The sequence below is a fragment of the Bombina bombina genome, chromosome 8 (genome assembly GCF_027579735.1).
Source record: "Bombina bombina isolate aBomBom1 chromosome 8, aBomBom1.pri, whole genome shotgun sequence".
NCBI lineage: Eukaryota > Metazoa > Chordata > Amphibia > Anura > Bombinatoridae > Bombina > Bombina bombina.
Window position 1 is genome coordinate 173103438 of NC_069506.1, and position 25891 is coordinate 173129328.

Genomic DNA, 25891 nt, shown 5'->3' on the forward strand with positions numbered 1-25891 from the left:
TCTTAGGCTTAGATGCTAAGGGGGTTCAATGGGATAGCAATGGAGGAGAGGAACACTGGTATACAGAAAGGTTAGTGTAGGTTGTATGCATCCCTGAACAGTAGAGTCTTTGGGGAGTGCTTGAAGCTTTCAAAGCTAGGGGAGAGTCTTGTGGAGCAAGGCAGAGTGTTCCTCAAGATGGAAACCAGTCTGGAGAAGTCCTGTTAACGGGAGTGTGAGGAGGTAACGAGAGGAGGAGAGTAGGTCATGAGCTAAGCGAAGGGGACAGGATGGAGAGTATCTGGAGACAAGGTCTGAGATATAGGGGGGAGCAGTGCAGTTGAGGGCTTTGTATTTAATCCTGGAGGCAAGAGGAAGCCAGTGAAGGGATTGGCAGAGAGGTGCAGGAGATGAAGAGCGACGTGTAAGGAAGATGAGCCTGGCAGAGGCATTCATTATGGATTGTAAAGGAGCTAGGCGGCAGCTGGGGAGACCAGAGAGGACAGAGTTGCAGTAATCGAGGTGGGAAAGGATAAGAGAGTGGATTCAAATCTTAGTTGTCTTGTGTAAGGAAATGTCTAATTTTAGAGATGGCTTTTAAGGTGGAAGCGTTTTCACCTCTTAGCCAATAGCCATGCGGTGAATCCGGCTCCCATGGACGCCAAGTCGGATTTACCGCACGGCTATTGGCTAAGAGGCGAAAACATCACCTCTTAGCAAAAATTTTTTTTAGCCGTGGGCTGCTGTAGCAGCTAAGAACGGTGATCCATTGAAACAAATAAAGGAGCTTTCTACATGAAGTATCTTATACTTCATGAATGAAAGTCCCCTTTATTTGTTTCAACAGTCAATCCTAGCGTTTGTAAAACGCTAGGATTTACTTTCACTTTAATCTCTATAAGCAACATTTTCTCTACTTTCTTTTTTTAAACCCAAAACGTCTGTTCTCCACTTTCAATACTCTTCGCCGCCCACCCCCACATTCTAATACAACCTCTGTCAGCTCAAGACTTTGTCAGCCACTTCAATAACAAAATCGACTCCATCAGAAAGGAAATCGGCTTAAAGGATTTACTTTCACTTTAAGGGCAGAATAGTAGGAGTTCAAGATGAATTTGTAATGAAGAATTTTCTCCAGTGCCGCTCAGCAGTACAGGAACATCTTTGTAGTTACCATGTCAGAGGAGTATGCCAGGGCTGAGGATGAGTGTGTGATTTCCGAGCTATGGTAAGAGGGGCCAGATTGGTAAGGGTGGAATTATAGTAGCAGATTGGTCAAGGCAGAAAAATGAGGAGATGGAGAGGTTTGAGGGAATTAGCAAGCTGTTGCTAATCAAATTACATAATGCTTCTGTGAAGTTTGGTGTGAGTAGGAGGGAGAGTTGTAGGGAGGGATGATATGTTGCAAGTAAGGAGATGATGGTCGGAAAGAGGAAAAGGGCAGTTTGAAGTTTGAAATGGTGCATCAATAGCTAAAGATCAGGTCAAGGGAGTGACCGTTTTCTCCAACATAGGTGTGTCCGGTCCACGGCGTCATCCTTACTTGTGGGATATTCTCTTCCCCAACAGGAAATGGCAAAGAGCCCAGCAAAGCTGGTCACATGATCCCTCCTAGGCTCCGCCTTCCCTAGTCATTCTCTTTGCCGTTGTACAGGCAACATCTCCACGGAGATGGCTTAGAGTTTTTTGGTGTTTAAATGTAGTTTTTATTCTTCAATCAAGAGTTTGTTATTTTAAAATAGTGCTGGTATGTACTATTTACTCTGAAACAGAAAAGAGATGCAGATTTCTGTTTGTAAGAGGAAAATGATTTTAGCAACCGTTACTAAAATCGATGGCTGTTTCCACACAGGACTGTTGAGAGGAATTAACTTCAGTTGGGGGAAACAGTGAGCAGACTTTTGCTGCTTGAGGTATGACACATTTCTAACAAGACTTGGTAATGCTGGAAGCTGTCATTTTCCCTATGGGATCCGGTAAGCCATTTTTATTAAATAAGAATAAAGGGCTTCACAAGGGCTTTTAAGACTGGTAGACATTTTCTGGGCTAAAACGATTGATATATAAGCATTTTTAATACTTCATAGCTTTGAGGAGTTATTTTATTCTTGGGAATTATGTAAAATAACCGGCAGGCACTGTATTGGACACCTTTTTCACTGGGGGCTTTCTCTAATCATAGGCAGAGCCTCATTTTCGCGCCTCTATTGCGCAGTTGTTTTTGGGAAGCAAGACATGCAGATGCATGTGTGAGGAGCTCAGATACATAGAAAAAGCTTACTGAAGGCGTCATTTGGTATCGTATTCCCCTTTGGGCTTGGTTGGGTCTCAGCAAAGTAGATACCAGGGACTGTATAGGGGTTAAATATAAAAACGGATCCGGTTCCGTTATTTTAAGAGTTAAAGCTTTCAAATTTGGTGTGCAATACTTTTAAGGCTTTAAGACACTGTGGTGAAATTTTGGTGAAATTTGAACAATTCCTTCATACTTTTTCACATTTGCAGTAATAAAGTGTGTTCAGTTTAAAATTTAAAGTGACAGTAACGGTTTTATTTTAAAACGTTTTTTGTACTTTGTTATCAAGTTTATGCCTGTTTAACATGTCTGAACTATCAGACTGTGTTCTGTATGTGGGGAAGCCAAAGTTCCTTCTCATTTAAATAGATGTGATTTATGTGACACAAAATTTAGAGAAAATTATGCCCAAGATGATTCCTCAAGTGAGGGGAGTAAGCATGGTACTGCATCATCCCCTCCTTCGTCTACGCCAGTCTTGCCCACACAGGAGGCCCCTAGTACATCTAGTGCGCCAATACTCCTTACTATGCAACAATTAACGGCTGTAATGGATAATTCTATCAAAAACATTTTAGCCAAAATGCCCACTTATCAGCGAAAGCGCGACTGCTCTGTTTTAGAAAATACTGAAGAGCATGAGGACGCTGATGATATTGGTTCTGAAGTGCCCCTACACCAGTCTGAGGGGGCCAGGGAGGTTTTGTCTGAGGGAGAAATTTCAGATTCAGGGAAAATTTCTCAACAAGCTGAACCTGATGTGATTACATTCAAATTTAAATTGGAACATCTCCGCGCTCTGCTTAAGGAGGTGTTATCTACTCTGGATGATTGTGAGAATTTGGTCATTCCAGAGAAATTATGTAAGATGGACAAGTTCCTAGAGGTCCCGGGGCCCCCCGAAGCTTTTCCTATACCCAAGCGGGTGGCGGACATTGTAAACAAAGAATGGGAAAGGCCCGGCATACCTTTTGTCCCTCCCCCTATATTTAAGAAATTGTTTCCTATGGTCGACCCCAGAAAGGACTTATGGCAGACAGTCCCCAAGGTCGAGGGGGCGGTTTCTACTCTAAACAAACGCACCACTATACCCATAGAAGATAGTTGTGCTTTCAAAGATCCTATGGATAAAAAATTAGAGGGTTTGCTTAAAAGGATGTTTGTTCAGCAAGGTTACCTTCTACAACCAATTTCATGCATTGTTCCTGTCACTACAGCAGCGTGTTTCTGGTTCGATGAACTAGAAAAGTCGCTCAATAAAGATTCTTCTTATGAGGAGATTATGGACAGAATTCATGCTCTCAAATTGGCTAACTCTTTTACTTTAGACGCCACTTTGCAATTGACTAGATTAGCGGCGAAAAATTCTGGGTTTGCTATTGTGGCGCGCAGAGCGCTTTGGCTAAAATCTTGGTCAGCGGATGCGTCTTCCAAGAACAAATTGCTTAACATTCCTTTCAAGGGGAAAACGCTGTTTGGCCCTGACTTGAAAGAGATTATTTCTGATATCACTGGGGGTAAGGGCCACGCCCTTCCTCAGGATAGGTCTTTCAAGGCTAAAAATAAACCAAATTTTCGTCCCTTTCGCAGAAACGGACCAGCCCCAAGTGCTACATCCTCTAAGCAAGAGGGTAATACTTCTCAAGCCAAGCCAGCCTGGAGGCCAATGCAAGGCTGGAACAAAGGTAAGCAGGCCAAGAAACCTGCCACTGCTACCAAGACAGCATGAGATGTTGGCCCCCGATCCGGGACCGGATCTGGTGGGGGGCAGACTTTCTCTCTTCGCTCAGGCTTGGGCAAGAGATGTTCTGGATCCTTGGGCGCTAGAAATAGTCTCCCAAGGTTATCTTCTGGAATTCAAGGGGCTTCCCCCAAGGGGAAGGTTCCACAGGTCTCAATTGTCTTCAGACCACATAAAAAGACAGGCATTCTTACATTGTGTAGAAGACCTGTTAAAAATGGGAGTGATTCATCCTGTTCCATTAGGAGAACAAGGGATGGGATTCTACTCCAATCTGTTCATAGTTCCCAAAAAAGAGGGAACATTCAGACCAATCTTAGATCTCAAGATCCTAAACAAGTTTCTCAAGGTTCCATCGTTCAAAATGGAAACCATTCGGACAATTCTTCCTTCCATCCAGGAAGGTCAATTCATGACCACGGTGGATTTAAAGGATGCGTATCTACATATTCCTATCCACAAGGAACATCATCGGTTCCTAAGGTTCGCCTTTCTGGACAAGCATTACCAGTTTGTGGCACTTCCATTCGGATTAGCCACTGCTCCAAGAATTTTCACAAAGGTACTAGGGTCCCTTCTAGCGGTACTACGACCAAGGGGCATTGCAGTAGTACCTTACTTGGACGACATTCTGATTCAAGCGTCGTCCCTTCCACAAGCAAAGGCTCATACGGACATTGTCCTGGCCTTTCTCAGATCTCACGGGTGGAAAGTGAACGTAGAAAAAAGTTCTCTATCTCCGTCAACAAGAGTTCCCTTCTTGGGAACAATAATAGACTCCTTAGAAATGAGGATTTTTCTGACAGAGGCCAGAAAATCAAAACTTCTAAGCTCTTGTCAAGTACTTCATTCTGTTCCTCTTCCTTCCATAGCGCAGTGCATGGAAGTAATAGGTTTGATGGTCGCGGCAATGGACATAGTTCCTTTTGCGCGAATTCATCTGAGACCATTACAACTGTGGATGCTCAGTCAGTGGAATGGGGATTATACAGACTTGTCTCCGACGATACAAGTAGATCAGAGGACCAGAGATTCACTCCGTTGGTGGCTGACCCTGGACAACCTGTCACAGGGGATGAGCTTCCGCAGACCAGAGTGGGTCATTGTCACGACCGACGCCAGTCTGGTGGGCTGGGGCGCGGTCTGGGGACTCCTGAGAGCTCAGGGTCTTTGGTCTCGGGAAGAATCTCTTCTCCCGATCAATATTCTGGAACTGAGAGCGATATTCAATGCTCTCAAGGCTTGGCCTCAGCTAGCAAAGGCCAAATTCATACGGTTTCAATCGGACAACATGACGACTGTTGCGTATATCAACCATCAAGGGGGAACAAGGAGTTCCCTGGCGATGGAAGAAGTGACCAAAGTCATTCAATGGGCGGAGACTCACTCCTGCCACTTGTCTGCAATCCACATCCCAGGAGTGGAAAATTGGGAAGCGGATTTTCTGAGTCGTCAGACATTTCATCCGGGGGAGTGGGAACTCCATCCGGAAATCTTTGCCCAAATTACTCAATTGTGGGGCATTCCAGACATGGATCTGATGGCCTCTCGTCAGAACTTCAAGGTTCCTTGCTACGGGTCCAGATCCAGGGATCCCAAGGCGACTCTAGTAGATGCACTAGTAGCACCTTGGACCTTCAACCTAGCTTATGTATTCCCACCGTTTCCTCTCATCCCCAGGCTGGTAGCCAGGATCAATCAGGAGAGGGCATCAGTGATCTTGATAGCTCCTGCGTGGCCACGCAGGACTTGGTATGCAGACCTGGTGAATATGTCATCGGCTCCACCATGGAAGCTACCTTTGAGACGGGACCTTCTTGTTCAAGGTCCGTTCGAACATCCGAATCTGGTCTCACTCCAACTGACTGCTTGGAGATTGAACGCTTGATTTTATCAAAGCGAGGGTTCTCAGATTCGGTCATTGATACTCTTGTTCAGGCCAGAAAGCCTGTAACTAGAAAAATCTACCATAAAATATGGAAAAAATATATCTGTTGGTGTGAATCTAAAGGATTCCCATGGAATAAGATAAAAATTCCTAAGATTCTATCCTTTCTTCAAGAAGGTTTGGAGAAAGGATTATCTGCAAGTTCTTTGAAGGGACAGATTTCTGCTTTATCTGTTTTACTTCACAAAAAGCTGGCGGCTGTGCCAGATGTTCAAGCTTTTGTTCAGGCTCTGGTTAGAATCAAGCCTGTTTACAGACCTTTGACTCCTCCTTGGAGTCTCAATTTAGTTCTTTCAGTTCTTCAGGGGGTTCCGTTTGAACCCTTACATTCCGTAGATATTAAGTTATTATCTTGGAAAGTTTTGTTTTTGGTTGCAATTTCTTCTGCTAGAAGAGTTTCAGAGTTATCTGCTCTGCAGTGTTCTCCTCCTTATCTGGTGTTCCATGCAGATAAGGTGGCTTTGCGCACTAAACCTGGTTTTCTTCCGAAAGTTGTTTCTAACAAAAACATTAACCAGGAGATAGTCGAATCCAGTTTCAAAGAAGGAACGTTTGTTGCACAATTTGGATGTAGTTCGTGCTCTAAAATTCTATTTAGATGCTACAAAGGATTTCAGACAAACATCTTCCTTGTTTGTTTTTTATTCTGGTAAAAGGAGAGGTCAAAAAGCAACTTCTACCTCTCTCTCTTTTTGGCTTAAAAGCATCATCAGATTGGCTTACGAGACTGCCGGACGGCAGCCTCCTGAAAGAATCACAGCTCATTCCACTAGGGCCGTGGCTTCCACATGGGCCTTCAAGAACGAGGCTTCTGTTGATCAGATATGTAAGGCAGCGACTTGGTCTTCACTGCACACTTTTACTAAATTTTACAAATTTGATACTTTTGCTTCTTCTGAGGCTATTTTTGGGAGAAAGGTTTTGCAAGCCGTGGTGCCTTCCATCTAGGTGACCTGATTTGCTCCCTCCCTTCATCCGTGTCCTAAAGCTTTGGTATTGGTTCCCACAAGTAAGGATGACGCCGTGGACCGGACACACCTATGTTGGAGAAAACAGAATTTATGTTTACCTGATAAATTACTTTCTCCAACGGTGTGTCCGGTCCACGGCCCGCCCTGGTTTTTTAATCAGGTCTGATAATTTATTTTCTTTAACTACAGTCACCACGGTATCATATGATTTCTCCTATGCAAATATTCCTCCTTTACGTCGGTCGAATGACTGGGGAAGGCGGAGCCTAGGAGGGATCATGTGACCAGCTTTGCTGGGCTTTTTGCCATTTCCTGTTGGGGAAGAGAATATCCCACAAGTAAGGATGACGCCGTGGACCGGACACACCGTTGGAGAAAGTAATTTATCAGGTAAACATAAATTCTGTTTTTTGTGAATGGGAGAGTCAGTCCATTGTGACAAACCGAAAGAGGAAGTGAGTTGCAGAAGTTGTTTTGCAGAGGAGGCAGTGGGATTGTCAAGAGGGATGTTGAAGTCGCCAAGAATGAGGGCAAGGGGGCCTGAGGAAAGGAAATAAGGTAGCCAGACAGCCAAATGATGTAGAAATAGAGTTGAGGAGCCAGGGGGTCGTTATATGACTGCAACACGTATAGAGGGGAGAGAATAAGCTAATCATGTGTGTTTGAATTAGGAAAAATGTGAGGGAAGAGATGGGATGTATTTGTTGAAAGGTGCAACGAGAGGAAAGTAAAATACCTACACCACCTCCTTGTCTATTACCAGACCTAGGAGTGTGGCTGAAATGGAGACCCCCATGTGACAGAGCAGCAGTGGATGCTGTGTCTAGGGGAGAGAGACAGGTTTCTGTTAGGGCCAGAAGGTTGAGGGAGCAGGAGATAGAGGTCATGTATAGAAGAGAGCTTGTTGCAAACAGAGCAATAGTTCCAGAGTGCACAAGTGAAAGGAGTAGTGGCGTTCGATGCGAAAGGAATGTGAGTAAGGTTTCCTGAGTCCGTGTAACGGTACACATGGATGTGCACAGCTAGGAAGTTGTTGGGGGACCAGGATTAGGGGAGATTTCACCAGCAGTTAATATGAGTGACATGCGATACAGATTTGCAGTAATGAGACAGTTTTTGAGATGAGTTGCAGGGGGGGGGGGGAGAGAGTGTTAAGGAATTGGTAAAGTTCATGAGTACAAAGTAAGGCGAGTTTGAGAGATGGGCTAACGAACAGTGCAGGTGGAGAGGGAGAAGGAGTAATTGAATAATCTAGTTTGTTATAGAGACAGGATGTAGCAAAAAGGAATATGAAGATATTGAGCATTTTTACAAAAGTGGGAACCAATTAAACACATAAGACACAGTATTACAGCAGCATTTGCATAAGGAAGCAATGAGATACATAATATTACAAGAGTACTTGCCTTATGTTATTCTTTATAATCCAATTAAATTTAACCACAGTCTTTAAAGGTACATTAAACTCAAAACTGCATTCTCCATAAAAAAATATTAGTTATGCATAAAAAATTTGCAAAGCAATTTCATTTTCTATTTTGCTAGGTTTTTCCTTTAATTTTAACCCTAAAAATTGTATTGATTCCCCTCCTCCCAGAGAGGCTGGAGTGCATTTAAAGGGATACACTAAACCCAATTTTTAATGATTCAGATAGAGCATGCAATTTTAAGCAACTTTCTAATTTACTCCTATTTTATTAAATTTTCTTAATCTTGCTATCTTTATTTAAAAAAGTTTAGAAGCCAGCTCATTTTAGGTTCAGCACCCTGGATAGCACTTGCTTATTGGTGTGCCTACATTCAGCCAACCAATAAGCAAGCGTTCTAAACCAAAAATGGGATGGCTCCTAAGGTTTACATTCCTGCTTTTCAAATAAAGATAGCAAGAGAACAAAAATAGATAATGGGATTAAATATAAACTTGCTTAAAAATGCATGCTCTAACTGAATCATTTAAGAAAATTTTGAATTTAGTATCCCCTTAATGAAATACATAACCATGAGACTCCTACATGCTCAACAGTGATTGGTTAATCTCTGCATAAGCACTTTTGCATCTATCCCTAATTGACAACACAGCCATAGTCCGCAGAGAGCTTCCAAAGCATCAGAGGGATCTCATTGTTAAAAGGTATCAGTCAGGAGAAGGGTACAGAAGAATTTCCAAGGCATTAGATATACCATGGAACACAGTGAAGGCAGTCATCATAAAGTGGAGAACATATGGCACAACAATGACATTACCAAGAACTGGATGTCCCTCCAAAATTGATGAAAAGACGAGAAGAAAACTGGTCTGGGAGGCTACCAAGAGGCTTATTGCAACATTAAAGGAGCTGCAGGAATATCTGGCAAGTACTGGCTGTGTGGTGCATGTGGCAACAATCTCCCGTATTCTTCATATGTTTGTGCTTTGGGGTAGACGGCAAGACGGAAGCCTTTTCTTACGAAGAAAAACATCCAAGCCCAGCTAAATTTAGCAAAAACACATCTGAAGTGTCCCAAAAGCATGCGAGAAAAGGTGTTATGGTCTGATGAAACCAAGGTTGATCTTTTTGGCAATAATTCCAAAAGATATGTTTGGCGCAAAAACACACTGCATATCACCAAAAGAACACCATACCCACAGTGAAACATGGTGATGGCGGCAGCATCATGCTTTGGGGCTGTTTTTTTCCAGCTGGAACTGGGGCCTTATTCAAGGTAGAGGGAACTATGAACAATGTTCCAAATACCAGTCAATATTGGCACAAAACCTTCAGGCTTCTGCTAGAAAGCTGAACATGAAGAGGAACTTAATCTTTCAGCATGACAACGACCAAAAGCATACATCCAAATAAACAAAGGAATGGCTTCACCAGAAGAAGATTAAAGTTTTGGAATGGCCCAGCCGGAGCCCAGACCTGCATCCAATCGAAAATCTGTGGGGTGATCTGAAGAGGGCTGTGCACAGGAGATGCCCTCGCAATCTGACAGATTTGGAGTGTTTTTGCAAAGAAGAGTGGGCAAATCTTGCCAAGTCAAGATGTGCCATGCTGATAAACTCATGCCCCAAAAGACTGAGTGCTCTAATAAAATCAAAAGTTGCTTCAACAAAATATTATGCAACCATATTATTATTATTTTTTTTTATTTTTTTTTATTTTTTTACTTCCCTTCACCTAAAAGATTTCATTTTGTTTTTCAATTGAGTTGCATAGTTTATAGATCACATTAAAGGTGGCAAAAGTTCTTAAATGATTTAGCTTTGTCTCATTTTTTTACATCACAGAAACCTGCCATTTTAACAGGGGTGTGTAGACTTTTTATATCCACTGTATGTCCTTGCCATTGCTTTTTGGTAATTAGAAGGCTGCTAATTGCAGCTGCGCGCCACATTTCTATTTTTCCCGGCAGTGAAGGGGTTAATCGGGTTTCTTAAAAGGTAAGCTTTAGTGTAGAGCAGGGGTGGGCAGACTTGTAAGGCAAGGGCTACCGCTAATTTTATTCCAAGTGATGTGGTTACCTAACTAAAAATAAACCCACCAGTTGCTGGCTGAAAATTGTATTTTTGCTACAAATAATACAGCTTTAAAAATCAGCCTCGCTATTTAATAATACATACAGCCGCGCTCTTTACGGACTGTGAGAGCTCTCTCTTTACGTCACACTGGGACCATCAAGCAACCTTATCTGTGTACCGCGCCTGCGTATGAATAAGTAGTCTCACAATCAAGACAGCTCGAGTCTAGGGCTAGCGGAGTAGTCAAGCCTGGAACACATGGGGAAACCCACAGCTCAGGTACAACAATGACAATGAACTATTCTCAGCCAATCATAGACAGACTCATTCTACAAAGTAATTTTATTGGCTGGACATTGGATTGTCAGGTTGATTAGGGGGCAGGTTCTGTTGGCTGCTCTCCATCCGTCTGCTACTAGCTGAAGACTACTGCAAATAGTTGTGAAAGCGACCTGCAGGCTCTGTACTGCCTTACACAGCAACCAGAGACTGGTATAGCAGCAACAGCACTGACATGCACAATCTGGTGACAACGAATTCTGGGGACAGAAGTCTGCAGAAACTAGCAGAGTTATAGCTAATATTAGAGTATCAGAAAGCAGCATCAAAGCCTAGTACACAGTAAGTAAAATAACCTAAGGGGGAGTAACAGACCCTGGGGAAAAAAACACTACCAGACCATTCACCCAGCAGAGCCTGGTGACAAGTAACGGAGGACAGAACTAGAAAGTAGCAGCAGAATATCAGACAGAGCAGGACCTGGAATTGCCAAACTCTGGGATATCGAGCAGCATCTCAGCCTGGCGCATGAAGAGTCGGTACTATGGACTGACCGCTCTTGAGACAAAAAGTAGAGTTTGGGACAAGCTGTAACCAAAGCTGGGGCAGCGAGTTCAGCTACAGCCATGTCGCGCATGCTGAAGTACACATACCGCCGTCATAGACTCAGCCGATTTAAAAAGTTTGCATAAGAGAAACCTTTCTCATACATCTACAGTGGCAAGGCTCTTCACTCAGAATCTAGATGTGTGAGAAATATTTCTCTTATTATGCAGACTTTTGAATTTTCCAGGCGGTCGCCTCAAAATTCACTTGCGGTCCACTGGTAGACCGCAATCTACCTCTTGCCCACCACTGGTGTAGTTTAGAATCCCACCTCACACTTCCCAACCTCTGATCCCTACCTGATCTCTCTCAAACAGCTCTTTCTCCTGTTAAGTGTAGTCAGTCCACGGGTCATCATTACTTCTGGGATATTAACTCCTCCCCAACAGGAAGTGCAAGAGGATCACCCAAGCAGAGCTGCTATATAGCTCCTCCCCTCTACGTCACACCCAGTCATTCTCTTGCACCCAACTAATGATAGGATGTGTGAGAGGACTGTGGTGATTATACTTAGTTTTTATATCTTCAATCAAAAGTTTGTTATTTTAAAACAGCACCGGAGTGTGTTGTTCCTTCTCAGGTAGAATTTGAAGAAGAATCTACCTGAGTTTTTGGATGATTTTAGCCGGCGTAGCTAAAATTCATTTTGCTGTTATCGGCCATTCTGAGGAGTGAGGTAAACTTCAGATCAGGGGACAGCGGGCAGGTTCACCTGCAAAGAGGTATGTTGCAGTATATTATTTTCTGAGGAATGGAATTGACTGAGAAAATACTGCAGAGCTCAAGGGTCTTCAAAAATTATTTTGAGGGAGGTAATCACTCACAGCAGACCTGTGAGATTGTGCTTTGACTGTGATAAAAAACGTTTATATTTTGTACATTTTTTTCTGCTATTAAGGGTTAGTTATCCATTGCTAATGGGGGCAATCCTTTGCTAAATTTATGCCTTTACTGGGAAAAATCTGATTGTTATAATTTTTCCGGTTCCTTATTATTAAACTGTCATAATTTTTTTTCTGTGCTTTTTAAAGGCACAGTGCGTTTTTCATATTACTTGTAATTTGAGTGAAAAGTATTTCCAAGCTTGCTAGTTTAATTGCTAGTTTGTTAAACATGTCTGACTCAGAGGAATATCTCTGTGCTATATGTGCAAAAGCCAAGGTGGAGCCCAATAGAAATTTATGTACTAATTGCATTGATGCTACTTTGAATAAGAGTCATTCTGTACAAATTGAACATCATTCACCAAACAACGAGGGGGAAGTTATGCCGACTAACTTGCCTCACGTGTCAGTACCTGCATCTCCCGCTCGGGAGGTGCGTGATATTGTAACGCCGAGTACTTCAGGGCGGCCTTTACAAATCACACTACAGGACATGGCTAATGTTATGACTGAAGTTTTGTCTAAATTTCCAGAACTTAGAGGTAAGCGAGATCACTCTGGGGTGAGAACAGAGTGCGCTGATAATATTAGGGCCATGTCAGATACTGCGTCACAATTTGCAGAACATGAGGACGGAGAGCTTCATTCTGTGGGTGACGGATCTGATCCAAATAAACTGGATTCAGACATTTCAAATTTTAAGTTTAAGCTGGAAAACCTCCGTGTATTACTAGGGGAGGTCTTAGCGGCTCTGAATGATTGTAACACAGTTGCAATACCAGAGAAAATGTGTAGGTTGGATAAATATTTTGCAGTACCGTCGAGTACTGACGTTTTTCCAATACCTAAGAGACTTACTGAAATTGTTACTAAGGAGTGGGATAGACCCGGTGTGCCTTTCTCACCCCCTCCTATATTCAGAAAGATGTTTCCAATAGACGCCACCACACGGGACTTATGGCAAACGGTCCCTAAGGTGGAGGGAGCAGTTTCTACTTTAGCTAAGCGTACCACTATCCCGGTGGAGGATAGCTGCGCCTTTTCAGATCCAATGGATAAAAAATTAGAGGGTTACCTTAAGAAAATGTTTGTTCAACAAGGTTTTATATTGCAACCCCTTGCATGCATTGCGCCTGTCACGGCTGCAGCAGCATTTTGGTTTGAGTCTCTGGAAGAGACCCTTGAATCAGCTCCATTAGATGAGATTACACACAAGCTTAAAACCCTTAAGCTAGCTAATTCATTTATTTCTGATGCCGTAGTACACTTAACTAAACTTACGGCTAAGAATTCCGGATTCGCCATTCAGGCACGCAGAGCGCTGTGGCTAAAATCCTGGTCAGCTGATGTTACTTCTAAATCTAAATTACTTAACATACCTTTCAAAGGGCAGACCTTATTCGGGCCCGGTTTGAAGGAAATTATCGCTGACATTACAGGAGGTAAAGGCCATGCCCTGCCTCAAGACAGAGCCAAACCTAGGGCTAGACAGTCTAATTTTCGTGCCTTTCGTAACTTCAAGGCAGGAGCAGCATCAACTTCCTCTGCACCAAAACAGGAAGGAGCTGTTGCTCGATACAGACAAGGCTGGAAACCTAACCAGTCCTGGAACAAGGGCAAGCAGGCCAGAAAACCTGCTGCTGCCCCTAAGACAGCATGAAGTGAGGGCCCCCGATCCGGGAATGGATCTAGTGGGGGGCAGACTCTCTCTCTTTGCCCAGGCTTGGGCAAGAGATGTCCAGGATCCCTGGGCGTTAGAGATCATATCTCAGGGATATCTTCTGGACTTCAAAGCCTCTCCCCCAAAAGGGAGATTTCATCTTTCAAGGTTGTCAACAAACCAGATAAAGAAAGAGGCGTTTCTACGCTGTGTACAAGATCTTTTACTAATGGGAGTGATTCATCCGGTTCCGCGGTCGGAACACGGACAAGGTTTTTACTCAAATCTGTTTGTGGTTCCCAAGAAAGAAGGAACCTTCAGACCAATCTTGGATTTAAAGATCCTAAACAAATTCCTAAGAGTTCCATCGTTCAAAATGGAAACTATTCGGACAATCTTACCCATGATCCAAAAGGGTCAGTACATGACCACAGTGGATTTAAAGGATGCCTACCTTCATATACCGATTCACAAAGATCATTACCGGTATCTAAGGTTTGCCTTCCTAGACAGGCATTACCAGTTTGTAGCTCTTCCATTCGGGTTGGCTACGGCTCCAAGAATATTCACAAAGGTTCTGGGCTCTCTTCTGGCGGTGCTAAGGCCGCGAGGAATTTCGGTGGCTCCGTACCTCGACGACATTCTGATACAAGCGCCAAGCTTTCAAACTGCCAGGTCTCATACAGAGTTAGTACTGGCATTTCTAAGGTCGCATGGGTGGAAGGTGAACGTAGAGAAGAGTTCTCTCTTACCACTCACAAGGGTTCCCTTCTTGGGGACTCTTATAGATTCTGTAGAAATGAAGATTTACCTGACAGAGGACAGGTTAACAAAGCTTCAAAATGCTTGCCGTGTCCTTCATTCCATTCAACACCCGTCAGTGGCTCAATGCATGGAGGTAATCGGCTTAATGGTAGCGGCAATGGACATAGTACCCTTTGCACGCCTACATCTCAGACCGCTGCAATTGTGCATGCTAAGTCAGTGGAATGGGGATTACTCAGATTTGTCCCCTACTCTGAATCTGGATCAAGAGACCAGAAATTCTCTTCTGTGGTGGCTTTCTCGGCCACATCTGTCCAGGGGGATGCCATTCAGCAGACCAGATTGGACAATTGTAACAACAGACGCCAGCCTACTAGGTTGGGGCGCTGTCTGGAATTCCCTGAAGGCTCAGGGATCATGGACTCAGGAGGAGAGTCTCCTTCCAATAAACATTCTGGAATTGAGAGCAGTTCTCAATGCCCTTCTGGCTTGGCCTCAGTTAACAACTCGGGGGTTCATCAGGTTTCAGTCGGACAACATCACGACTGTAGCTTACATCAACCATCAAGGAGGGACAAGAAGCTCCCTAGCGATGATGGAAGTATCAAAGATAATTCGCTGGGCAGAGTCTCACTCTTGCCACCTGTCAGCGATCCACATTCCTGGAGTGGAAAACTGGGAGGCGGATTTCCTAAGTCGTCAGACTTTTCATCCGGGGGAGTGGGAACTTCATCCGGAGATCTTTGCCCAAATACTTCGACTTTGGGGCAAACCAGAGAGAGATCTCATGGCGTCTCGCCAGAACGCCAAGCTTCCTCGTTACGGGTCCAGGGACCCGGGAGCAGTCCTGGTAGATGCTTTGACAGCACCTTGGACCTTCGGGATGGCCTATGTGTTTCCACCCTTCCCGATGCTTCCTCGATTGATTGCCAGGATCAAACAGGAGAGAGCATCGGTGATTCTGATAGCGCCTGCGTGGCCACGCAGGACCTGGTATGCAGATCTAGTGGACATGTCATCCTGTCCACCTTGGTCTCTGCCTCTGAGACAGGACCTTCTAATTCAGGGTCCTTTCAAACATCAAAATCTAATTTCTCTGAAGCTGACTGCTTGGAAATTGAACGCTTGATTTTATCAAAGCGTGGTTTTTCGGAGTCAGTTATTGATACCTTAATACAGGCTAGGAAGCCTGTTACCAGAAAGATTTACCATAAAATATGGCGTAAATACTTACATTGGTGCGAATCCAAGAGTTACTCATGGAGTAAAGTTGGGATTCCTAGGATATTGTCTTTTCTACAAGAAGGTTTAGAAAAGGGTTTATCTGCTAGTTCCTTAAAGGGACAGATCTCAGCTCTGTCCATTCTTTTACACAAGCGTCTGTCAGAAGTTCCAGACGTTCAGGCTTTTTGCCAGGCTTTGGCCAGGATTAAGCCTGTGTTTAAAACTGTTGCTCCACCATGGAGCTTAAATTTAGTTCTTAACGTTTTACAGGGTGTTCCGTTTGAACCCCTTCATTCCATTGATATCAAGCTGTTATCTTGGAAAGTTCTGTTTTTAATGGCTATTTCCTCGGCTCGTAGAGTCTGAGTTATCAGCCTTACATTGTGATTCTCTGTATCTGATTTTTCATTCAGATAAGGTAGTTCTGCGTACTAAACCTGGGTTCTTACCTAAGGTTGTCACTAACAAGAATATCAATCAAGAGATTGTTGTGCCATCATTGTGTCCGAATCCTTCTTCAAAGAAGGAACGACTTCTGCACAATCTAGATGTAGTCCGTGCCCTGAAATTTTATTTACAGGCAACTAAAGATTTTCGCCAAACTTCTTCCCTGTTTGTCGTTTATTCTGGACAGAGGAGAGGTCAAAAAGCTTCTGCTTCCTCTCTCTCTTTTTGGCTTCGTAGCATAATACGTTTAGCCTATGAGACTGCTGGACAGCAGCCTCCTGAAAGAATTACAGCTCATTCCACTAGAGCTGTGGCTTCCACTTGGGCCTTTAAGAACGAGGCCTCTGTTGAACAGATTTGCAAGGCTGCAACTTGGTCTTCTCTTCATACTTTTTCCAAATTTTACAAATTTGACACTTTTGCTTCTTCGGAGGCTGTTTTTGGGAGAAAGGTTCTTCAGGCAGTGGTCCCTTCCGTATAAAGATCCTGCCTGTCCCTCCCGTCATCCGTGTACTTTAGCTTTGGTATTGGTATCCCAGAAGTAATGATGACCCGTGGACTGACTACACTTAACAGGAGAAAACATAATTTATGCTTACCTGATAAATTCCTTTCTCCTGTAGTGTAGTCAGTCCACGGCCCGCCCTGTTTTTTATGGCAGGTCTAAATTTTTAAATTATACTCCAGTCACCACTGCACCCTATAGTTTCTCCTTTCTCGTCTGGTTCTTGGTCGAATGACTGGGTGTGACGTAGAGGGGAGGAGCTATATAGCAGCTCTGCTTGGGTGATCCTCTTGCACTTCCTGTTGGGGAGGAGTTAATATCCCATAAGTAATGATGACCCGTGGACTGACTACACTTAACAGGAGAAAGGAATTTATCAGGTAAGCATAAATTATGTTTTTTAGAACTGGGGATGTAGCTGTGTTCAGAATTAAGCAATCACATTCAAAATCATGTTAAATAGGAGTCATCATACACCTGTCATCATTTAAAGTTCCTCTGATTAACACCAAATAAAGTTCAGCTGTTCTAGTAGGTCTTTCCTGACATTTTGTTAGTCGCATCCTACAGCAAAAGCCATGGTCCGCAGAGAGCTTCTAAAGCATAAGAGGGATCTCATTGTTAAAAGGTATCAGTCAGGAGAAAGGTACAAACGAATTTCCAAGGCATTAGATATACCATGGAACACGGTGAAGACAGTCATCATCAAGTGAAGAAAATATGGTGCAACAGTGACATTACCAAGAACTGGATGTCCCTCCAAAATTGATGAAAAGACGAGAAGATAACTGGTCTGTGAGGCTGCCAAGAGGCCTACAGCAACATTAAAGGAGCTGCAGGAATATCTGGCAAGTACTGTCTGTGTGGTACATGTGACAACAATCACTCGTATTCTTCATATGTCTGGGCTATGGGGTAGAGTGGCAAGACGGAAGCCTTTTCTTACAAAATAAAATCCAAGCCTGGCTAAATTTTGCAAAAACACATCTGAAGTTTCTCAAAAGCATGTTGCAAAAGGTGTTATGGTCTGATGAAACCAAAGTAGAACTTTTTGGCCATAATTCCAAAAGATATGTTTGGCGCAAAAACACTGCATATCACCAAAAGAACACCATACCCACAGCGAAGCATGGTGGTGTCAGCATCATGCTTTGGGGCTGTTTTTCTTCAGCTGGAACTGGGGCCTTAGTCAAGGTAGAGGGAATGAACAGTTCCAAATACCAGACAATATTGGCACAAAACCTTCAGGCTTCTGCTAGAAAGCTGAACATGAAGAGGGACTTCATCTTTCAGCATGACAACGACCCAAAGCATACATCCAAATTAACAAAGGAATGGCTTCATCAGAAGAAGATTAAAGTTTTGGGATGGCCCAGCCAGATCCCAGACCTGAATCCAATTCAAAATATGTGGGGTGATCTGAAGAGGGCTGTGCACAGGAGATGCCCTCGCATTCTGACAGATTTAGTGTTTTTGCAAAGAAGAGTGGGCAAATCTTGCCAAGTGAAGATGTACCATGCTGAAAAACTCATACCCAAAAAGACTGAGTGCTGTAATAAAATCAAAAGGTGCTTCAATAAAGTATTAGTTTAAGGGTGTTCACACTTATGCAACCATATTATTTTAGTTTTTTATTTCCCTTTACCTAAAAGAAATCCAGTTTTTTTTCAATTGAGTTGTACAGTTTATAGGTCACATTAAAGGTGGAGAAAGTTCTGAAATTATTTATCTTTGTCTCATTTTTTTTTTATAACAGAAACCTGACATTTTGACAGGAGTGTGTAGACTTGTTATATCCACTATATATGTGTGTATGTATATGTGTGTATATGTATATGTATGTGTATATGTATATGTATATATGTATGTATATATGTATGTATATATGTATATCTTTCCAAACCCAAGCTGCCTGTTTTGGAAACTTGTCTACCCTGGCTTTCTCCTCCCTGCTCGCCCCTGTCTACATGCTTCTTGCAGTACGAATGTTAGGATTATGGGGCACTCTGGCACACAGTGGGTTTGACTTGTATTTAGGTGGGCGTGGCACATAAGTGATTGCTGGTGCACGAGATACATGCCTTGCATATGGACACAGACATTGAAATTCTCTTAATACTGAGAGAGAATGTGTGAGCTGTGTTGTTGGACTTGATTGTGAGACTATAAATGCTTAGGTACTTTGTGGGGACAATGATCCGACTGAGGTGGCATTTACTTGCCTGTTTTTGGGCAGGGAGACAGTCATGAACTGTTTACTTATACAAAGGAATTGGAAATGTTGGTGGGTGTGAATTGCAGAGCGACCAAGAGACCGTCACATCTAAGGTCTCTTGCAACCATTTTATCAAAGGGGATGCTGTGACCGCACTCCTGTGAACTAGCATGCCATATGGGGGGGGGGGGGGGTTGGGGTAACTAGCAATGATGATTGGAGGGAAGGCTTGCTGTTATGGCATGTTTGCTCTGCCCTTCTCTTAGGACGGCACATCAAGTCAGAAGCACAGGGGTAGTAAAAGGTAACTTTTTAAAAACTTATTTCTTCTGTGTAATACTAATTTGTAATTGTGATCAATTTAGAAAGTTATTGTCAATCAGATGGTATTAAGTGAATTTGTGAGCAATCCTTGTATCTGCTGTGCCTATATAGTACTTCTCTGTAAGTTCCTTACTTCTTTTAGCTCTAAAGGGGGTTTTAATTGTGCCTTGGCACTGTGTTCTGTTATATGGGAACAGACTGGATCTGTGTTCCCTGGTTTGGACCCTTTGGGGGTTAATCTTTAGCTTTGGGTCTGTACTGTTAATATATGTATAGTTTACAAATTGGCTTGATTTTATATTCTACTCTGGCTCATGCAACTGCATAGTCTGTATATAGGGTTTTGTTTATAGTCCTTATTTACTTGATTACTGTAAAATAATGGATCTAGGCTATTTTGTCTGCATAATTTATATGTATAGAGTTTAGTGTTTTTGGTTGCTAACAATTTTTTTTAATTTACTTTCTAATTTATTGTATTCAGCAGGAGTTATTGTACTACTCGCTTTCATGTATACAAGTCACTGTTTCAAGATTATATAGTTCTGACGTATACCGCAGTCGATGTTTGCTTAAAACGGGTATTACAGTAACTGCTTATCTTTTTGCTTGCAATCCAATATATACTGTCTTATCAGACTGTATCTATTGCATTTCTAATTACACAGCAGTAACTTCTTAGATCCTATTAGTGTATACCACAATATTGGCTAAAATTCTGTTTCCATCTAAAGGGGAGGAGAGTCCACGGCTTCATTTTTTACTATTGGGAATTAAGAACCTGGCCACCAGGAGGAGGCAAAGACATCCCAGCCAAAGGCTTAAATACCTCCCCACTTCCCTCATACCCCAGTCATTTTTTGCCTTTCGTCACAGGAGGATGGCATCGGCGTGCCGGCGTCTCTTATGGAGGGTAGTACTCTTCGCATTGGGACTGGACTTTTAAGTAGTCCTGTCAGCCTCTCAGTGAGAGCCTGGGTGAAAGTTAGAGTCCAGAGATGCAGGGAGAGTCTTTCTGTGAAACCATCCCGACTCATATTAACAGCTCCATAAGCAATCAGCGCTGACGAGTTTCGCTGCCTGCTTTCTTCACTCAAGTCCATGTCAGGAGCGAGGCTACTAACCTGTCACACTTGAAGGGCCGTGTTCCTGTTCCACGGCGTATATTCTGGTAAGATTGTTTCATTTTTATTAATAACCTAAAACCTAAAAGACAGGGTCACAGTGTGGCGCCTTTTTATCTTTACAGAATCCAGGGTTAATATTCCTGTAAGGGAGATTATTGAACGGGGGGCTTATACATGATATTGTTTGCGTCATTGCTGCGTTATGTGCGAGTTGAGGATCTGACAATGTGTGGAACTTTTCAGGTTACTTGCAGAAATTTTGCGCGGCCATTTTTTGGCACATTTTTCCTTAGTGCAGGGGCAGTCCTGCCAGGCATTCAATGTGACTGGGTGTGTTTATCTATCCTTCTCTGTTGATCTGTGGCGCAGGAGACGTAGCGGTTTCTGTAGTCCGGGTCCTAGGAGGTGGTGAGTCCCCCGGCCATTGGTGGTATAAAGGTGCCTTTTTTATACATAGTCTACCCAAACGCGCAAGCGATGGAGGACTCTCCTTCCTTAAAGTCTCGTTCCTGTGTTTATTGTAAGGAGGTTCTGGTAGATCAGCCTGCTCAACTATGTTCCACATGCCTTGATAAAGTTACAACATCTAAAGGTAAACGGATGTCTAGTACTACTGAGCCATCTTGATAAAGTTACAACATCTAAAGGTAAACGGATGTCTAGTACTACTGAGCCATCCACCTCTCAGGGTTCTTCGTCCCGGGAGGTGCATTCCCTACATTCATCTCTGATTGCACATGCAGCACCCCGGGGTCCAATCGTTACACCTTCGGGAGAGATTTGTTGGCCGTCAGACTTTGTGGTCCACCTGGAATCGGCAGTTTTGAAAGTGATCAATGCCTTACCACGTTCTGCTAAGCGCAAGCGTAGGGTTTATCATAGCGGCCCGGCCCAGGGTTTATCCATGCCGATGGCTGATCCAGAGGCTCTATACGATGACGAGGCCTACTCCAACTCTTCGGAGGAGGCCCCTTCTGGGTCAGAGTCCGTGTCATCTAAACCTCCGGCGGCGGAGGAGCCTGGTTATAGGTTTAGGATGGAAAAATTGTGCTTTCTGCTACGGCATGTGCTTGCTACTCTGGAGGTTCTGGAACCGAAGATACTGGAGGAACCTGTGATTCCTAAGTTTGACAAGGTATACGAGGACAGGGTAGTACCTCAGTCTTTCCAGGTTCCTTTTATGATGGAAAATATTATAAAGAATGAATGGTAGCGATTAGGGTCATCCTTTCCCCTTCTGCTTCTTTTAAAAAACTGTTCCCTGTTTCGGACTCGCAGCTTGAGCTGTGGGATAACATCCCTAAGGTGGATGGGGCCATTTCTACGCTCGCGAAGCGGACGACTATTCCCCTCAAGGATAGTTCATCGTTTAAAGAGCCCATGGATAAAAAGCTTGAAAACATGTTGAGAAAGATGTTTCAGCACATAGGGTTTGTTTTTCAGCCAGTTGCGGCTGTCGCTGGAGCTGCAACATATTGCTGTAAATCCTTTTGTGAAATGGTCAAGGGGGAGACATCCATCGACGAGATACAGGAGAAGATTAAGGCGCTGAAGGTCGCCAATTATTTCATCTGTGATGCCAATATGCAAATTATTCGCCTGAATGCTAAGGTGTTGGGTTTTTCTGTTTTAGCGCGCAGGGCTCTGTGGCTAAAATCTTGGTCTGTGGAAATGACCTCTAAAACGTTGTCCCTGCCTTTTCAAGGAAAGATCCTGTTAGGTATTGGATTGGATTATATCCACTTTTACGGGAGGCAAGGGAGCTTTCCTTTTGCAGGATAAGAAGGCTAAGCCTAAGGGATCTACTTTTTCATTCCTTTCATGCGGGCAAGGCCCAGCGCCAGCAAATCACAGCGAAAGTGGACCAGTCCAAGGTATCTTGGAAGCCGACTCAATCTTGGAATAAGTCCAAGCAGAGCAAGAAGCCTGCTGAGACGGCATGAAGGGGCGGCCCCCGACCTGTCTCCGGATCACTTAGGGGGCAGATTATCTCTATTCTCAGACGTATGGTTGCAGGATGTTCAGGACACCTTGGGTGCTAGAAGTTGTCTCCCAGGTTTACAGGATAGGGTGCAGACCCCATCCGCCCCAGGGCAGATTCCTCCTGTCAAACCTGTCTTCAAGACTGGAGAAGAGAGAGGCCTTTCTAGAGTGTGTGTGAGAGATCTCGCCTCTCTAGGGGTTATCGTACCAGTACCCCTAGCCAAAAGGGGTCTAGGGTACTATTCCAACCTTTTTGTGGTTCCAAAGTAGGAGGGCACGTTCTGCCCGATTCTGGACCTAAAGTGTTTAAACAAGTTTGAGTGTTCCATCGTTCAAAATGAAAACTATCAGATCTATTCTGCCCCTAGTTCAAGAGGGACAGTTCATGACTATAGACTTGAAGGACGCTTACCTTCATGTGCCAATCCACATGGACCACTTCAGGTTCCTAAGATTTGCATTTCTGGACCAACACTTCCAGTTTGTGGCCCTTACCTTTGGTCTGGCGACGGCCCCGAAAATCTTCACAAAGGTTCTGGGGGCACTGCTTGCAGTGGCCAGATCCAGGGGCATTGCGGTGGCACCTTACGTTGACGACATCCTGGTTCAGGCGCCGTCGCTCAGCCTCCCAGAGGATCATTCGAGGGCTCTTCTTCTGCTCCAATCTCACCATTGGAAGATCAACTCAGGATAGAGCTCCCTGGTTACCAGCAACAGTTTGGTGTTCCTGGGCACGATAATAGACTCTCTGTCCATGAAGATATTTCTTACGGATTAGCGGAGCAGGAAGCTTGCATCCACCTGTCTTGCCCTTCAGTCCTCCTCAAGCCCATCGGTGGCTCAATGTATGGAGGCGATAGGTCTCATGGTGTCAAGCATAGATGTCATCCCATTCGCCAGGTTACACCTCAGACCTCTTCCATTGTGCATGTTGAGACAGTGGAACGGCGATCATTCAGATCTATCACAGCTGATATCCCTGGATGCTCGGACTCTAAACTCCCTCTCGGTGGATTCGTCCGGAGCAACTGTCCATGGGGACATCATTCTTGAGACCGTCCTGGGAGATTGTGACCACGGATGCCAGTCTGTCAGGATGGGGAGCTGTTTGGGGTGCCAGGATGGCACAAGGAAAGTGGTCCAAGGAGGAGTCTCTCCTTCCGATCAACATCCTAGAACTACAAGCAATCTACAATGCTCTGAAGGCTTGGCCTTCTCTGGGGTCAGTCAGTTTCATCAGATTCCAGACCGACATTACCTCGGCTTACATCAACCATCAGGGGGGTACGAGGAACTCCCTCGCGTTTCTCGGATTCTGGAGTGGGCGGAGTTCCACGACTGCTCGCTCTCAGCAATTCACATTCCGGGTATGGACAACTGGGATGTGGACTTTCTCAGCAGACAGTCCTTCCATCCGGGGGAATGGTCTCTTCACCCCAAAATGTTTGCTGAGATTTGTCACAGATGGGGAACGCCGGAGATAGATCTCATGGCGTCCAGACTCAATTACAAACTATCTCAATACAGTTCGAGGTCCAGGGATCCCCAGGCGGAGCTGATAGATGCGTTAGTGGTTCCTTGGGGATTCAGCCTAGCTTACATTTTTTCCTCAGTTACCACTTCTACCTCGCATAGTGGCACGCATCAAACAGGAGCGGGCCTCGGACATTCTGATTGCTCCTTTGTGACCGCGGAGGACGTGGTTTGCGGTTTTGGTAGGGATGTCATCCTCTCCGCTGTGGCGGTTACCCTGTCGCAGGGATTTGCTGTCACAGGGCCCCTTTCAGCATCAAAATCTAGATTCTCTGAGGCTGACTGCATGGAGATTGAACACCTAGTCTTAGCCAAGAGAGGATTTTATGAAAGTTTGATTGATACTCTAATTCAGGCAAGGAAGCCAGTCACTCGTCGCATCTACCATAAGGTGTGGAGGACTTACTTGTCCTGGTGTGAGAAGCATGGATATCCTAAGGTGAAGGTATCCAGGATTCTGTCCTTTCTCCACAATGGTTTGGAGAAGGGTCTTGCCGCTTGTTCCTTAAAGGGACAGATTTCGGCATTATCAGCCTTGTTGCATAGGAGACTCGCTGAGCTACCTGACAATCCAATCTTTTGTTCAGGCTCTGTCTAGAATCAGACCTGTCTTTAGGCAGTCGGCTCCGCCTTGGAGCTTAAACTTAGTCCTTCAAGTTTTGCAGAGGGTTCCGTTTGAACCCATGCGTTCCATAGACATTAAGATTCTGTCCTGGAAGGTTATCTTCCTGTTAGCTATAGCATCGGCACGCAGAGTATCTGAGCTAGCTGCCTTGCAATGTGATCCTCCTTATCTGGCGTTTCATGTGGATATGGCTGCACTGGGTTGGGGTTTCTTCCCAAGGTGGTGTCTAACCGTCAGGAAAGAATTGTTCCTTCTTTGTGTCCTAACCGTTCTTCAAAGGAGAGAGGTTTTGCAGGCTGTGGTGCCCTCTGATTAGGGTCTGCCTTTTACCCTCCCGGTTTCTTTTCCGTGTCCTCTAGAGCTTAGGTATATGTTCCCAATAGTAATGAATGAAGCCGTGGACTCTCCTCCCCTTTAGATGCAAAACGTAAATTATGCTTACCTGATAATTTCATTTCCATCGAGGGAAGGGGAGTCCACGGCTTCCGCCCGTATCTCCGATGGGCGGACCTAAATTTAATACTCTTCTGGCACCATTTATACCCTGATTTCTCCTACTGTTCCTGGTTCCCTCGGCAGAATGACTGGGGGATGTGGGAAGTGGGGGAGGTATTTAAGCCTTTGGCTGGGGTGTCTTTGTCTCCTCCTAGTGGCCAGGTTCTTAATTCCCAATAGTAATGAATGAAGCCGTGGACTCTCCTCCCCTTGATGGAAATGAAATAATCGGGTAAGCATAATTTATGTTATTACAGTTCTAGTATTTTATCCTGAGACCTGTCTATATGCTGTCTTGCAGTTCTAGTGTATATCTGTTATAGAGACTATCAGCCGTCACTTAGTTTCTCTCTCTCGGGCTTTAGTTTCGGCTGTTTTTGGCAGGTCGTTTCTTCAGGATGTAGTTCAGTTTTTTTTTTTTCCCCACCAATGCCATCCCCCCCCATTAGTCTGTTTAATAGTACAAATATCTTGATGACATGAAAGCAAACAAACTAAGCTTAGATGTGGTTATAGGCGCAAGAATATTTGATACAGTAAAACTATAAAATATTGTGGGTTTTTTTTGTTTTTAATTTAAATTCTCTTTTTATTTTGCAATTTTTTTTTTCTCCCTAGGCCTGTATTGATGAGAACTTGGAGGTTGTAGAATTTCTTGTAAATCATGGAGCTAATGTGAACCAATCTGATAATGAGGGATGGACGCCTCTACATGTTGCAGCCTCCTGTGGCTATATGGAGATAGCAGAGTAAGTATAAAGGAATAGAGAGAGACTTTAATT

At 44.0% G+C, this 25891-nt stretch overlaps 1 protein-coding gene across 2 annotated transcripts in view; it reads left to right on the forward strand.

Annotated features, from left to right (window-relative positions):
* Positions 1–25891, forward strand: part of PPP1R12C (protein phosphatase 1 regulatory subunit 12C) — a 666212-nt gene that overhangs the window by 88426 nt on the left and 551895 nt on the right. For both annotated transcript variants that reach the window (XM_053690707.1, XM_053690708.1), the window contains exon 2: positions 25728–25858. In XM_053690707.1, coding sequence (XP_053546682.1) covers positions 25728–25858 — 131 coding nt within the window. The remainder of the gene's footprint in view (positions 1–25727; positions 25859–25891) is intronic.